At 43.8% G+C, this 16261-nt stretch overlaps 1 protein-coding gene across 1 annotated transcript; it reads left to right on the top strand.

Annotated features, from left to right (window-relative positions):
* The first annotated feature begins 4571 nt into the window (after positions 1 to 4571).
* On the top strand, positions 4572 to 14230 carry F7 (coagulation factor VII). Its single transcript, XM_010225324.2, has 8 exons — positions 4572 to 4784; positions 6999 to 7159; positions 7760 to 7784; positions 7868 to 7981; positions 8716 to 8856; positions 11822 to 11928; positions 12426 to 12546; positions 13634 to 14230. The coding sequence occupies exons 1-8, from the start codon at positions 4715 to 4717 to the stop codon at positions 14170 to 14172; spliced, it is 1278 nt and encodes a 425-aa protein (XP_010223626.2). The 5' UTR covers positions 4572 to 4714; the 3' UTR covers positions 14173 to 14230.
* The last annotated feature ends 2031 nt before the right edge of the window (positions 14231 to 16261 follow it).

Below are 16261 nucleotides of genomic sequence, written 5' to 3'. Positions count from 1 at the left end.
CTCCATTTTCTGAAGATGACAGGGTTTTCCATTCGACTTCTATGCCTTATATGGAAGCGTTGGTCTGAACACAGTTCTATAATGCAGTTCATGGAAGTCCCCAAATGACATGTCTCCTTAGAATTTGCTTTGTGTGGGTACATGCCACGTTGGTCTGGTACAGGGAAGTTATCCAACCTGGAATACTCAATTTGAGCACAATAAGAGCCTCTTGTCCTTAAGAATTTGGTATAAACTGATTTTTATCAAATATTTGAGGTTTTTAAGTCCTCCCACAAGTCACTAGCATTGAGTTTGCCCCGAATGCTTGGGTTTGTGACTGTGCTTACCCTGCTCTGGCTGCAAACTGCATCTGTCTGGTAGATCTGCCAGGCCCAGCCTGACCACTTCCTCCAGTTTGTTCTCATCTGTGTTAGTTGTGCTGCCTTTGTAGCTGCCATTCTCCATCTAAGAGCAGAGGCACAGAACACAGTGCAAGCTTGCCTTGTCCCTCAGGGATGCTTGCACTTGCCTGTCTTTTTTTTTTTTCCTCCTCCCATGTCTTGGACACAAGCATTTCTCGCTTGTCTTCTGGAGAGCTTCACTGGCCACCAACTCCTGATTTCTCTCCGTCTCTCAACTCTTCTTGTCCTATCTTTTTTCACTTGTCACTCCTTTCTAGATATTCCCTTTTTCCATAAAAGTAGTATCTTTCTTAGGAGAGATGCTTGGTTTGCCCCCAGCCGCAGTGCTGTGTGCAGGGCTGGTGTCTGCCCCTCAGGAAAGAATCAGGGAGTAGAGACTAAGCATGGAGAAGGATAGCTAAACTCCTCTGGGGTTTGGGATGTTGCCCTCTCTGCCACAGGGAGAGGAGAGACTTACCCAATTGCCTGGTTCTTGCTCAGGGATCTGTGTTTCCTTCCCCTTTTCCTTGCTGCCTAGGTGGATGAGCTCTTTGGCAAGCAGAAAAGCAGCTGCCCCTTCTTTACAGGTCCTCCAGCTGAAGAGACAGCTGTGGGCTGTTTGCTGCAGGAGCTAACTTGTTTCTAATAACACATTATCTAATAATACACTCAGGGAGATAAACAGTATCATCTTCCAAGTCAACTGCTGATTTGCTTGATGGCTCTTGCTCCTTTGACTGATGGTTTTCTGCAATGCTGAACAGGCCAGGTGTGTAAGTGCTGGCGCTCTGCGCCCGCCTGGCTGTGGGCTGTGTCACACCATGGCCAGGCACCGTAGCACCAGTCCTCGTGCTGGCACGGTGCCGCGGGAAGAAGGGCTGTAGCGCAGCGGCCAAAGATCACGAGGTGGGAAAGAGGGAGAACACAGAGCTGATGGCTTTGGGTTTTTTGTTTTGTTTTGTTTTTTGAGGCACACACATGGGACTGGTGAGTGCAGTGGTGTGAGGCGTACAGGGCACGAAAGGTGTTTGAATGATGAAAATGCTGAGCCTCAGTGACTGAAAGAGCTGCTGTGAGTTGAGCTGTGTATTCCTGTCCTGCTTCTTCACTAGCACTAGCCCCTGGCAGCCCAAGGAAGCAGCTCGATCATCTCCTGTTCCCCAGGCAGGTTTCCCCTGGAGCACCCCCCAGGGTTGATGAGAACCAAGGCCAGAACTTGGTCTTGGGGCCAGAAAGTCCGTTTATTGCCAGCAGCACTGCGTAAAGGGCCACCCTCAAAAGGCAGCAGGGAGGCTGCAGGGTGGGAGAGCACAGAGTTGTGACCCACAGCATGGGCAGGGGGGCTCTTTCTGCACCTGAGAGATGCTGGGGCAGCTGTTTCATCCTCTAGGTTCTCCCTTGGCTGCTCATGCTCTACTGCAAGTGGTTAGCTCTAAATATCTAGTCATACACAAGCAAAAAAAGAAGCAGCCTCAAATATTGATGGGCTCCAATCATTTTGCTAGTTCCAAGGGATATTCATAGTGACGTGTCCCCAGCCAATGCCAAAGCCTTCTTTTTAGTATCTTGGGGCAATGTAGTGTGTACACAAAGCCTGAACAAAAAAAGCAGCATGGTGTTTAGGAAAAGCAGGCTGCAAGAAAAGCTGGCAGCATTTCCATACCCAGTGTAGCAGGAAGACCAAGCCCCTCAGGTTTTCTAATCAAGAGTCCAAGTCATGGCCAGAGCGGCCAGGGAAAGTCAAAACAGGAGAAGTGCCCCCAGCTTCTCTCGGCTCAGAGTCCTTTGGACACAGGCCATGGTGCCCCATGGAAATTCAGTCCCTACAGCAACGAGAGCCCTATATAAAAGAAAAACTGAGTATAAGAGTGTACTTGCTCGGCTGCCTTGCTCTCATTCAGAGCACTATTGCCAGTACCAGCCGCAGCCTACAGATGGGGGTAGAAAATCAAGGCAAGGCTAATAGTGCACGAATGTACCTTGAGAGCTGAAGTCCCGGGACTGCTGAATTCCTAGTGACTCTTCTCATAGGCATGGTTATCTTGGGCCTTCCTCACGAAATCTAAGCACATTATTTTTTCTTGGAATACAGAATTATCTGACTGTTGCTCCCAGCACTTGGGCTTCTCTCTAGGCTCTAAAATAAAAAAAAATCTGCAAGCAAAAATAAAATCTGCAAGCAATAAAAGCTGAATCTTTCAGGTTTAAGCAGAGCCAACAGAGGGGAGATATTGCACCAGCCATAAAGGACACACAGAACCTGTGAACTTTGCAGAGAGCAGACACACCAAGGACGTGATGCCAACATGTAGAGTGTTGGTGCTGTTGTGGAGTAGGCACTACTCCAAGCTCTCTGGCAGTGCACTGGGAGATATCCACCTAGATATGCCCTTTTGGGAAAGCTTGTATGAAGATTTAGCCACTGATCTAAAAGCGGTATTGAAAAAATGTTCCAGGTGATTCTCAATGATAACGTCCAAATTTGAAGCTTTTTTCTGTGTGTGCCATCATTTCTTGCAGGGCTAGTTAAAAGAGCAGCTTAAGAAAAATGCTGCAAGGAGAGGTAGTAGGTATAAACTCAGGCTGTCCCAAGCACGAGAAGCATGGCCTTGTGCTCTGATTTGCTAGATGGTAGATAGGGACTCATTCAAATAGGCAGAAGAGAGAGCTTTCCCCGCAAAAGATCAGACAAAAAGAGAAATCCTCTAGCAGCTCCAACAAAAATAGCTTAGATATTTGTAAGATGAATATGTCCTCACAATTTCAAATTAGTTGTTGCAGGTAAGGGAATATAACTTCAGTTTTTCAAGTGAAGGTATCTTCAGTTTTTCCTTCTGTCCCAGTGCAGGCACATCTCCAGTGTCATTTCTCCTCTCTTCCTCGCCTGGACACAAAGCTCTTCCCTGCCTGCTTCCCTGCAAGGTCTCAGCCTTTTTTCCTTCCTTCAGTGTTTTCCTCTCCTGTGACCACACAGAGACTGAAGCTGGCTGTGGAGAGGAACAAGCACCGTGTGCAGGCTATGAGGTACAGAGGCTATTCCCAAAACGGAGAGGTGGAGACAGCTAGGGGCTACTCCAGCTCCTTTTTTATAACCCGTAACTGGCTTCCTTCCTCTGCCCTGGGACTGGAGCTGCTGCTCGTGGCTGAAATCCCAGGAACTGAGCTGCTGGGAATGAGCCAGGCTGGGATTCAGAGAAGCGCCCGAATGCCTCCTTTGGGAAATGGATTTTGAAGCCGGATATCCAGCTATGTACACTGCCACTAAATAACAGGAATGCCTGCAAAGATCAGCTGCAATCCTGGCCTTCCTAATCAATCATTGCTTCTGCAGGAAGTTTAGCTGAGCAATGGCCACAAAGTAAAAAAGCAGCTGTTGCTTTTCTTTGCTCTAGTGTTCACGTGCAGAAATGATCCTCCCTCTCACCCCCCACCTTCATGCTTACAAAGGGGAGAACTGCCTGGAAAACGCTCAAGCCATTTGGGAATGCCTCACTTCTCAAAGGAAGGCAAACATGCTCTTTACCTCTCTGCTATCTTAAGTAAATATTTTCCTAAGAGTGTTTTCAGCTCTCTAGTCTGGCACCATTAACTGATTTCTACTTAATCAGAGGATCTATTAAATCAGCTTAGTTTTCCGATCAAACATTGTCTGCAGATTGGCCCCTCAGACCCCTATCACAATTAAGGGAGCACAGTGCGGATTGCCTTAGCATCTCTTCTAGCTGGTAGAACTTGTGCATAGGTCCTACAGCAAAAGCATAGCAAAGCAGTGCAGGGTATTTCTTGCTAGTTCATTACTGTCTCCAGGGAAATTCAGGCAGTAGTTCAGAGTTTCAGCTGGTGACTGAGATATGGGAAGAGACAGATATCAGCAGATTGATCACTCTCCAAAGCAATGCAAAGCTCTACATTCATTGCTGAGTCAAGCTAAATCTTACTGTCGTTTCTCTGCTCTCTGCTTGCATGGTTGTGTAACCAGGTTAATACCATTCAGAGAGATGCTGGATCCTTGACATTTATATTGCTCATCAAATAACATGTTAGATGGTAAATAAAGACCCGTGACAGAAGACTTTGCAATCGGCATTACCTTTGCACAGGGCAGGAGGGGCAGGAGTGCTTCAAACTCAAGCTCTTGGCTTATGTGGAACGGACTCATTGCAGGGCTTGCACACACACTTGTCTCAGCTGTCATTGCCACAGTGAATCTTTTCCTGTTGTAATGACTTGCCGGCCCCTCCTCTAGTGCGAAGCATCTGGAGCTCAACTCTTTGGGCAAACAGTCTTTGCTGAAATGTCAATACGCTACTGGGACGCTTGCGGGGGTCATCATGGTTTCCAGGCAGTGCGTGACTTTGTTTCTCTGCTTTCCGCTCCTGATTCCTCCTTCTCTGGATGCAGGTATGTGATAGGTTACGGCTCTAATTATGGTTATTGGCAGTGGACCTCTCTTCTGCTACTCAGGCACAATTCTTACTGTGAGTTTTGAGTCAACTTCAGTCAAGAGTATACATAAATGGCTGTCCTGCCTCTCGTTGTGTCTGTAAGCTAAAGGCTCCTGTTTGCTTTCAGTGATGCCGTTCATGTGCTTGTTTTGACAACCAGGGAAAATCTTTTCTACATTCCCATGTGAATCTGTTATCTCACTGCATAGAGAGCAGGTAAACTATCAGCTGCCTACCCACTAGATGAAAGAGGAATTTTGATTTATTGTTATTTCATGTTCACCTGTGGCATTTTTCAAAGCAGAGAAGCTCATGAGAAACTAAGGGACCCACTGTGCTTCCACAGCAGTAGACTGAAGTGGGGTGTTAGCTTTTTGGTAGCCTCAGTACATGTCTGAAAAATCACCTCCCAGATTAACAGAGGGGACCAAGGGCTTTTAGACTCTCAGTTAGTCATTGACTGGGGCAAAGCTGGGAAAAAAAAACCTGAAAACTCACAACAAAGTCTATAATATTCCAGTCTAAATGAGTGGAGAACAGAGAAGTAGAGGTGGGAGGTGTCACAAGCCAAGCACGTATGCAAATCCTGTCAGGGCTGGTGCATGCGCACTGGTGCCTATGTAATATACTTGCAATACATTACAATTACAAGCCTTTAAAGAGAGCTATATTAAAAGCATACAACCTGACCAAAAGAAAAAAAAAAACCCGATGACATTCTTACAATAGAAAAAGTCTTATGAAGCATCCTGTGACAAATTAGATGCACCACACAATACTATATTCCTTCAAATAACTTCAAAATGCAGGGAAAATTACTGCTGTTTTGCATGCAATTCAGCAAATGTTATGATCAGAGATAAATGACTAGAGACAAAGAACTCACTAGACCAAATTAAAATCTTTCTGCTGTCTTTATTTTTTGTGGGTATTTATGTGATGACAGATATGAGTCTCCACAAACACCCACAGTTTTTCTGTTTTGTCCTTCAGAAACTACCTCAGAGCCTTTCGGGCACGTAGTAGGCAACCGTTTCTTTTTCAGGAGTCACATAGTGGAGAATGTCCTGGAGGAAAGGCAAGGGATATACATCAACCTTACTCTCCAAATCTACCCACAGTCCCAAGTGGAAGTTAGAAGTGCTGAGATTTAAACTTCCATCACAAAGCTTCAGAATTGCCTAGTGGCATGGAGGAACACACTGCAAAAATTAATCACTTCTCACACAGTGTAGTGTATGGGGCAAAAATACACCACAGCACCGAGACTCACAGCTTATTATTCTGCATTTTATCAGGAGGGTATAGCTGATGATATCATCAGGGAGCTTAGGAAGAGGTCAGCCATCATGCTATAAGGCTATTAAGTCTTTAAATAGACATTTACATTTGTTGGAAGCTTGAATAACTCTGTGAAGTGACCTCAGATGACATTTGCCACCCAATTTGTGTTCCCAATGTCTGTTTGAAGCATGGCAGAGACTCACAGGGGTAAGATCCCCATAGCTGTGGTCTATGGTGCTAGCAGAAGTTAGGAGCCATATGCAGGCTCCATTAGGCAATGCAAAGGGCATTGTCCAGGCCTCATATGTACTGTGATGTACATATCAGAGATGTGTGAAAAATATGTACTATGAAAAATAAAAATAACCTGTAGTCTGCTAATGGTCTCATAAATTCCTTCTGCAGGTCCAAGGAGTGAAGGGTTTGAGATAAAAACCAGTGACAAATGGAGCACTGGAGATTTTGGGGTGCCTTTGGTCCACCTGGGGCCAAATGATTGTATTGAGTACAGGAAAATCAGCTGTCGCCACATAGGTCAGCACTTCATGAAGTGCTGTTCAGCTGCTGGCATTGAAAGAAATTCTATCTATCTGTCTATGTTTAGACCTGCCATATAAAGTATGACAGTACTTGGTGTATTGCAGATGATAACACTTCCCTTTATTTCTGGCTCTGTAAAATCCATGTGCTGTCACTTTACCTGTCATTGCCACCTTGTCAACAAAAGGAGGTGGTGAATGACAGGTAGTGGAAATCTGTTCAATGTGTCTAATTCTACAACTTCTCCTAAAAAGCCTGGATATCAGAGAAGCTGTCAGAAGAAACCTTTCATGCTATCCTTTCTTTCTGGCAAGTGAAGATATCTGGCAAACAGACTGTTTTTCAGTCTTTTTAAAGCCGGAAGATGCAACCAGTGTTCTGCAAAGGCAAAGAAGAGCCAATAGCTTCTTCGAAGAGATAAAACTGGGGTCCCTAGAGCGCGAATGCATGGAAGAAAACTGTTCTTTTGAGGAAGCAAGAGAAATTTACCACGACAATGAAAGGACAGTAAGTAGCGCAGTGCTGGGTAAGCGCTCGCAGTCTGATGGACTTTACTTCACAATTCCCCATTTTTCAAGGATGTACTTAGAAGTGTACTTTGGCACTTGAAAACATGAAAGCCGAAATGCACTTTGTGGCCTTCTGTTTGGATCTCTCCCTCAAATATCCAGAAGAGCCCACCGCAGCAGTGTGGGCTGGCGGAAGGCACGCTGCATGGACCCCATGAGGCAGTACCAGTTTGAGGGATGGTTGGAAAGGAGATTTTCTCTAAGTCATCTCATTGCCCCCACCCCCCACAATAATTCCAGAGCCAACAATATCTTAGACACTTTATGATGCAATGTGTTTGTTTTCCAGACAGACCTAACCAGTCAAACTCACACAAACCATAGGGAAGTTATTGATGGGAATCCATTTGTGTATGTTACAAAGCGCCCATCTCTCTTCATACATGAAAATTAGGTAGAATATTTTATGGACATCCTGCTTAATAGGGGCATCTCTGTGGCTGCCAGTAATACACCCTCTATGACAAGGGTGTAGCATTTAATCTGATTTTCTTTTTTTGTTTAATTAAATTTTGTATCTTTTTTTTTTTTTTCCCAGGCAGAATTCTGGCACGTCTATTCTGGTATGAGAATTCCACATCTTACAAAAACGCTCCCACTGCTGCAATTCTTCATGCGACCTGGATTAATGCTGAATGTTTTACAGACCCTAACCAGTGTGCCTCCAATCCCTGTCAGAACGGTGGGAGTTGTGATGATCAATTTCAGGATTATGTTTGCCGCTGTCCCGAGAAATATGAGGGCAAAAACTGTGAAAAAGGTTAGATATGGCAAAGCTTAACAAAGTAAAAATGTCATCATTCATTCAAATGCAAGTCATTGGGATAAGCAGTAGCAGTAGCATTATTACTGTGCATCATTCCAGCAATGACAACTACTATTACCACTCTCATAAAACACTACCAGTGTTTTATGGTAGATGTAAACAGCTGACAATCAGGTCAATGCAGTTGGTGCAGGTTTTGCACTGCATAGTAAAATAATTACTACTCTATGGGGATCTGGTAAAACAAATGACTTTTGTGAACTGTCTGAGGGAGGAGGAGGATTGCTTTTTCACAGAAAAGAAGTTCTCTTATCACGTGATTTTTTTCAGTTATATTCCCAGAGCATTCTTGTACCAAATACAAAATAGATATATGTATTTTCCACAGTTAAAGATTATGATGGTTACCATACAATTACTACACTCCTATTCTTTGGGAAGTATACTAGGCTACTGCTGTAGCTCAGGTACGGCATTATATGCAGACTTATTTTTATATGCAGATTTATTTTTAGGTGCATATTTCTTAAGTATAGTCTTTTTCTCCTTAACACCTGATGATCCATTTCTATACAACTTTCTGCCAAACAGAATTAGCCTTTAACCCAGTCACTGTACACAGACAATCTGATTTACTGCCATGCTTCCTTGCCAGCATTGTAAGCTATAATTGACTTGTGTTAAGCACCAAAATTTCAGAAACATAAAGGCTCTTTCTCCGGATTTAGCTATAGCTGACCAACTGAAGTGCATTTACAACAACGGTGGTTGTGAGCAGTACTGTACTGATGGGCTGGCTGGCAAACGAGTGTGCTTCTGCGCAGATGATTACACTTTAGCGAATGATGGCGTGTCCTGCCTTCCCCGAGGTATGATGTTATGAGCCTGGTTCTAAATCTAACCCACCTCCCTAAAAGGAAAGTTTCCAACACCCTAGGAGCTGCAAAATGTCATCCTTAGACATCCGTTCCCTTCCTTTTCTTCAGAGCAGTAGGTTTGGGCTTCTGGTGAAAGCCAGACACCTCAAAAGAGACCGTGGGAAACACTGAGTTTGACTTATGTGCAGAGGTGGGTCTGTGGGTGGGTCGTGCAGTGCCCTCAGGGCCCCACGCTGGGAACCCCAGCAGCTCTTCTTTCAAATGACTGAACAGGACCACCCATTTTTTATTGAAATCACAAAGTATAAGACGTATTTGGGGAAGAAGTACTTCCCAATTTCGGGGCATTATACTAAAGAAATTAGGACTCAGGAATTAAGACAGCTGGATTTGTTCAGCCTGAGAGGATTCATAGCAAAGAGACCAGACTCCAGGATGTCTTCTCAAGTGAGTGATCTGTTCCCCAGCTAATGATGCCCTTTGGATCCCATTGTTCCTGGCCCCAGAAGCCCACTCTACTGGGACATTGGAAATTTGAGTTTGGTCATCCCACCCCTAGGACTGAGAAGCAAACTGAATCCCACCTCCTCTTTGGAGAATGCTCTCACCACTGCTCTAGCAGAGAATAGCTGAGCAGTGAAGTACTGCAGCCAGGCTGTCTAAATAAAGCAGACCAGCAGGACTCAGGGATTTGAGGGGGTCAGGCTGGGAAGTTCCAATGAGTGGAGGGGACTTTTGGCCTCCAAATCCTCCTTCTGTTTTAGTGCAACCTTGTTATGGTAAAATATTTCACAGGCAACACTGTTTCACTATTGGGTTTCCAATCAATGTGAACCTGTGAATATGGATTTTATTGTGGTATTTATTTCAACACAAACATCAAGAGAGGAAGAGGCTTATTAAAACCAAAGAACATTAATTACACTTTTTTTTATTATTATTTTCTGAACATCGGTAGGACCAATAAACTCTTAACTATTGATATTCCTCTAGATAGTATGGCTAGATTTTTCTTTCATTCAGCTGACGAGGTAAATTTCAACTGGGACTTCATTAGTGCAAGTTAATTACTTTTCCAATACATAAGCTGGCTTCTGACTCTGTTGCAGATGCCTACCTCAATTACTTCATTAGTAGGGAAAAAGAGACCCTGGGGATGCGAACATAATGGACAGAGCTGCAGGGGACATGTGTTCACATCTAAAGAACTGATTCTGAAGGGGTAACACCCCAGTGCACACCTCAGAGGAGCACTCATGTGGAGAACCAATAATGACAATGTAGCTCTCAACAACAATTTCATTAGAAAATAATTGTCTAGGAATGTGCTTATCCCTTATTAGCAAGTTCTGCAATACTGTGTGATGGGGAACCTGCTGTTGTTAAAAGCTCTGAACAGAGAAGTCAGGATTCTCCCAACCTTTAAATCATATCTTCCTCTGCATATAAAAAGGAATATGTATTTGTTGCTTCTTGGGGACCAAAATATCTGTAACACTGACTGTGTGTTCCAAGAAAACAAAACTGTCTAAAAGTGCCCCTTCACACAATGTGCTCACACTCTTTCAATGCTTAAACTCGTGTTGTCCTGAAGATAGCAACAGAAATAACGTTATGGGTTAAGTCTTTTCTGGTCTTTCACAGACTGCCACTAAAAGAGTTAGTCTGGCTGTTCTATACCCTGCCCGTACCTGTTGAGGGTTGATGCTTTCTTTGCATCAGCTCAGGTGATTGAGATTACAGAGCCTAATGGCATGCAGAAGCTAAAGGCAGACCCTCCTCTTCTTTAAAGGAACCCCTATTCTGAGGGGTTAATGATGTACTGAAAACATCAAAACTTCCTCTGCAAAATCAGGGGCAGATTTGATCCTTAAGACATGACTCACTTACTGTCACATGTCCATGCAGTCACATGATTGCTCAAGCTGAAATAGGACCTTAGACTGAGATATGCAATCTGGAAGGATGGGCTGGACCCAAGCAATAGAGTTGCAGTCTGCCAGGAGACATACCAGAAGTCACAGTGTCTATTCTTAGGAGATTTTTCAGGTGCACTCCAACAAGGGATAACAAGCTGAGGGTCTCACACTCATGCCTGTCTCTCACCCCAGCAGGGGTATTGTGCACTAAGTACAACTGAATTAAAGCATGAGGGTCATTGAAAACAGGTAGACTGCAAGGTGTGATAGAGTCACCTCTCCTCTCAAGCTTCTTGTCTTCCACAGGGTGTTGACATACACTTTAAAAAGATATATCATTTCCAGCTCCTATGATACATGTATATATATGTCCATGATATTGTATTGAGTATGCATTGCATTGAGTATGAGGAAAGACTAAGGGAGCTGGACCTGTTTAGTATGGAGAAGAGAAGATTGAGAGGGGATCTGATCAACATGTATAAAATACCTGAGGGGAGAATGTAGGGAGGATGGGGTCAAACTCTTCCCAGTGGTGGCCAATGACAGGACAAGGGGTAATGGGTACAAAATAAAACACAGGAAGTTCCATCTCCATGTGAGGAAGAACTTCTTTCCTCTGAGGGTGACAGAGCCCTGGAATAGGCTGCCTAGAGAGGTTGTGGAGTCTCCTTCTCTGGAGATCTTCCAAACCCGCCTGGATGCCACCCTGTGCCACGTGCTCTAGGTGTCCCTGCTGGAGCAGGGGGTTTGGACTAGGTGGTCTCTAGAGGTCCCTTCCAACCTTAACCATCCTGGGATCCTGGGATGATAATCTATGGGTCTGTGTTCTCTTTGTAAAACCATTTGAGGCTGTTTTCAAACAAAAAAAGTACTTACCTGCTGAACTTTTGAAATTATTTGTGAGAACCTATGCTTCAGACTAGAGACTGGCTTTTCAGCTAGCATAACTTTATTGGAGATATTTAATAGGAAATAGTCTTACAAATGTTTCTGTGAATTCATTGCAATAAAATTGTAGTTGATATATTTTTCAGTGAAATATCCATGTGGAAAAATACCAGTGTTGGCAAAAAAAAATGCAACTGCAGAAGGGAGAATAGTAGGTGGTTTCATCTGTCCTCCAGGTGAATGTCCATGGCAAGTGAGTCTTCAAGATTCTTTATCACATTTTTTTTTCTTCTGCCACAATTATGTCAAATTCATTACTTTAAATCTATTATTTTAAAGCCCATAAAAAGTGCCATGTCTGGACAGCCAAATTTCCTCCTTACCTGTAGGAAGCAGACCCACTTATTCCAACTATGCATCTTAGCCTTGTTCTGGAGTGTCTGCCTTCATAGGAGTGGGGTAGTAATTCAGCCTCCTATATCTTCCCTTAATCCTTAAGCTTACTGTCAGCAAGAATTTTAGTTGAAGCTTGCAGAGCTGTACTTTTGGCCATAATAAGAAGTGTCCATAATGTAAGGTGGAGAAAATCTCAGTGGGAAGTCTCCCCACTCCTAAGTTTCCTAAACAATCTGGTCAGTATTTCAAATAGAGTTGTATAAAATGACAGAAAGAAGCAGCATAAAACCTGACACTACTGAGATTCAAGACAAACACCTTCGAGTAATATATCACTCTGTTTTGTGTTGTCAGGCCCTTATAATACATAATCAGAAAGAAAAGTGTGGAGGTACCTTGCTTTCCCCTGAGTGGGTGGTCACTGCAGCTCACTGTTTGGACCATGTCCGTGAGACAGAGATTCGGGTGAGGCTGGGTATGTATCTTTCCTCATATTTTCAAGCTTCCACTTTAGTATGCAGTAATCAGTTTGATTACTGATGGATTGCTACCAATTTACACCAGTTACTCCTACTGTGATTGAGTCTGGAGAGTTCGGCAGAGAGGAACCTCTTGAAGTTCAACAAAGGCAAGTGCAGGGTCCTGCCCCTAGGGAGGAATAACCCCAGGCACCAGTGCAGGCTGGGGGCCGACCTGCAGGAAAGCAGCTCTGCAGAGAAAGACCTGGCAAGCCTGGTGGACAACATTTTAACTGCGAGCCGGCAATATGTCCTTGAGGCCAAGAAGGCCAGTGAAATCCTGGGGTGCATTAGAAAGAGAATTGACAGTAGGTTAGAGGGGTGATCCTCCTTCCCCCCTACTCAGCTTTGGTGAGGGCACATCTGGAGCATGTGTCCACTTCTGGGCTCCTCAGTAAGAAAGAAACAAGGAGTGGGTCCAGCAATGGTCCACTAAAATGATTAAGGGGTTGGAGCATCTCTCCTATAAGGAAAGACTGAGAGAGCTGGGCCTGTTCAGCATGGGGAAGAGAAGACTGAGTGGGGCTATCTTAAAGATGTGTATAAGTATCCAAAGCGGGGGGTGTCAAGAGGGTGGGGGCAGACTCTTTTCACTGGTGTCCAGCAACAGGATGAAAGGCAACAAAGACCAACTGAAACACAGGAAATTCCATACAAACATGAGGAAAAACTTATTTACTGTAAGGGCAACAGAGCACTGGAAGAGGTTGCCCAGGGAGGCAGTGAAGTCTCCGGCCTTGGAGCAGCCATCTGACAGGATCCTAGGCAAAGTGCTCTAGGTTACCCTGCTTGAGCAGGGGTGTTAGACAAGATGATCTCTAGAAATCTCAACCATTCTGTGATTCTGTGTAACAGGCCTGACAATCCAGATTGCCAAAAAAAAAAAAAAAGTCAAGACAAATTAAAAGAAAAAAGACTACAGACTTTGATAGTAGAAGAGTGTCTGTTAGAAATGTGAGTCTAGAAATCTCCTATTTCCAAAACATAAAACATCTGAGGAATCAAGGAACTGACTGACATTATCTGGGATTAATCATTTTCCAGGTGAACACGCAATACATTTGGATGAAAAACATGAACAAGAAAGTGGAATTACCAGGATGATCATTCATGAAGAATACAAGATCGGGCAAGTTAATAATGATATTGCCCTGCTAAGACTGGAAACAGCTATGAACCTCACCGATTACGTGGTACCAATATGCCTGCCTGAGAAACAGTTTGCGGTGTATGAGCTGTCCTCCATTAAGTTCTCCACGGTGAGCGGATGGGGTCGCCTGTTAGATGGAGGTGCTACTTCCTCTATTCTGATGAGAGTTGATTTGCCACGTGTGAAGACCCAAGAATGTGAAAAGGAGACTGATTTAAATATTACCGAGAATATGTTCTGTGCAGGAGATCTGAGCGGCACTAAAGACTCTTGCAAGGGTGACAGTGGCGGACCTCATGCCACAAAGTACAAGGACACTTGGTTTCTAACTGGGATTGTCAGCTGGGGGAAGGGTTGTGCTGTTAAAGGCAGCTATGGAGTTTATACAAGGGTATCCAAATACATTAACTGGTTAAAGAACCACATGGATTAATGATATTGATTCTGAGCATTTCTCAACAGTGTTATTTCCCCTTAATCCAACCCGCAACATTTTCTCATGAAAAATTTCCCTATATGTGGATGTGAGTATATAATACCCATACCACTAAAAATGATTCAGCACTAGGCTAATGTCTATCTGAATATATTAAATAACTTCTATATTGCTGTTGTTTGTAAATTTGTGTATGCAAATAGTGCACAGAATAACCATACTGAAAAATACTCAATGATGTCCTTCATTCTGTATCTATTTTCTGATAATGAGTAGAACTAACTGCTGAGAAGGACTATTGGTAACATACCAGGCACACCGTGACCTTCCCTTCTGGTAATCGCTGATGTAAGGGTTTCCTGAGCAATAAGTTGCATTATGTTGAATAGTCATGACGAACTTATTCGCCGTAAATGTGTGCAATTTCTTTTAAACCTCTTTAATGCTTCTGTTTTTCACACTTTCCTGCAACAATAGGTTCTGTAATAAAATTGCACAATAGGGAAGAAAATAGAAAAGAATTGCTTTAGCTTATATTAAAGTAGCCTCATCTTAAAATTGCAGTGACAACAGGCAAATTTGAAACTGTAAAGACTCTCCAGCACATAACAGCAGGGAAAAAGTTAATTTCCCTTTTACAGATGTGCTCTGAAAGCTTCATTACAGTCCTCTTGCATCAAATATTATTGCAATAAAGTTAGTGACTGTAGTATTAAACCCTAATTTTGTGTATAGTGAAGAATATCACTGATTTAACTTTCCTTTGCCACAGTATTATCTTATTTAATACCGAATAAGAACAAATAGAAGAGGAATGTTTAATTTTTTGTTCAGTCTAACACCCAAATTTTGCCCTCTGTTCTGCTGTCTGGGGAGAGAAGAGGATAATTATCTGACCATGGGCAAAATACAGACCAGAGATAATTCTCTAGAGCCTTACTGTGTGAATGGTATTACTTGAGGAACTCTGAATTACAGCAGACTACACCATTAAAAACTGTATTTCCCATTGTAAGTGTAAAAACTGCCAAGAAGTGAAGGAGATGATGGCAGGTAAAATTGCTGATGAAATTAGAAAATAATCTAATAAAGTCATATGCTTTGGAATCATTTAAATCTCACTGAATATGAGCTCAATCACAAAAACTTACCAGCAAGTAGAAAAATTATGATCAGCTGTACTGTATTATTAGGGAAAGAACATTGTCATTATATGGTACATACACAAGATAAAAACTGTGCATTCTTTAATCTGCATTACCAATATAGAAAAAGCAGTATATTATTCCTATTAAGCGCTTAACTGAATTAGGGCAGGCAGCAAATTCCGAAGGCTTGAGAAATAACAGGTCTGACACTATGAAAACATACCCTACAGATTCTAGCTATTAGTAAAGAAATAAACAAACAGCCAAACAGCAGGAAAGGGAAGATTGAAGTAATCCGCCCTGAGTGTTTTTCCCACGGGTAAGCCTGGTTTAACAGGCGGAGTCCCTTCCTACCACGAGGTACGAGCTGTGAGGTGGTAATGGGGCTATTGGGGACGGCTCTCGAGACTGAGGACGCCGGAGCCAGGAAATATAAAGCACTGAGTCAACAGGTCACGGTGTGGGACAGCAATATTGGAAAAGCAAGAGGGGGCTGCCAAGGGCAGCGCGTGTTTTGGAGGTCGGTCAGTGGCTGCCCTGGTTGGGAGCTCAGATTTGATCGTCCCCTCCAGCCCAAGCTCGGTGTCGTGCCAAGCCCCACACCTGCCAGGGCCGGCCAGGGCTCTGGTGGGCGGCAAAGCCACCCTCAGCCAGGGCTGCTTGCTTGCCAAGGGCACGATTCAACTCTCCGCTCGGAAAGTGCAGTTAAGAAAGCAGACTTCCCTTCCTCATTAAAAAAAAAAATAAATAGTCATCACGTCAGTCCCCTTGCAGAGAAATCCTGCCGGCGGCTTCCCCCCATCAAGGGCGCTTCCGCTATTTCTGGGCAGGGTGAAGCAACACAACTTCAGTCGCTCCCAGCGCGGGGGGGTGCGTGTGTACGTGGACGCTTCAGCTCCTGTCCGCTCCCTGTCCCATCCCACCCGGTCGCCGCAGAG

This window comes from Tinamus guttatus, unplaced genomic scaffold, assembly GCF_059628265.1.
Source record: "Tinamus guttatus ecotype Peru unplaced genomic scaffold, ASM5962826v1 Tinamus_guttatus_pri_ptg000030l, whole genome shotgun sequence".
NCBI classification, from domain to species: domain Eukaryota; kingdom Metazoa; phylum Chordata; class Aves; order Tinamiformes; family Tinamidae; genus Tinamus; species Tinamus guttatus.
Note: the sequence above shows the minus strand (reverse complement) of the source record. Positions and strands in the feature narration are given on the sequence as shown.

Excerpts from the sequence above, each read along its gene's own strand:
- F7 (XM_010225324.2), top strand. The coding sequence starts at position 4,715 with ATGGTTTCCAGGCAGTGCGTGACTTTGTTTCTCTGCTTTCCGCTCCTG. Across the intron at positions 8,857-11,821 it reads CGTGTCCTGCCTTCCCCGAG|TGAAATATCCATGTGGAAAA; the intron begins GTATGATGTTAT and ends TATATTTTTCAG. Across the intron at positions 11,929-12,425 it reads CAGGTGAATGTCCATGGCAA|GCCCTTATAATACATAATCA; the intron begins GTGAGTCTTCAA and ends TTGTGTTGTCAG.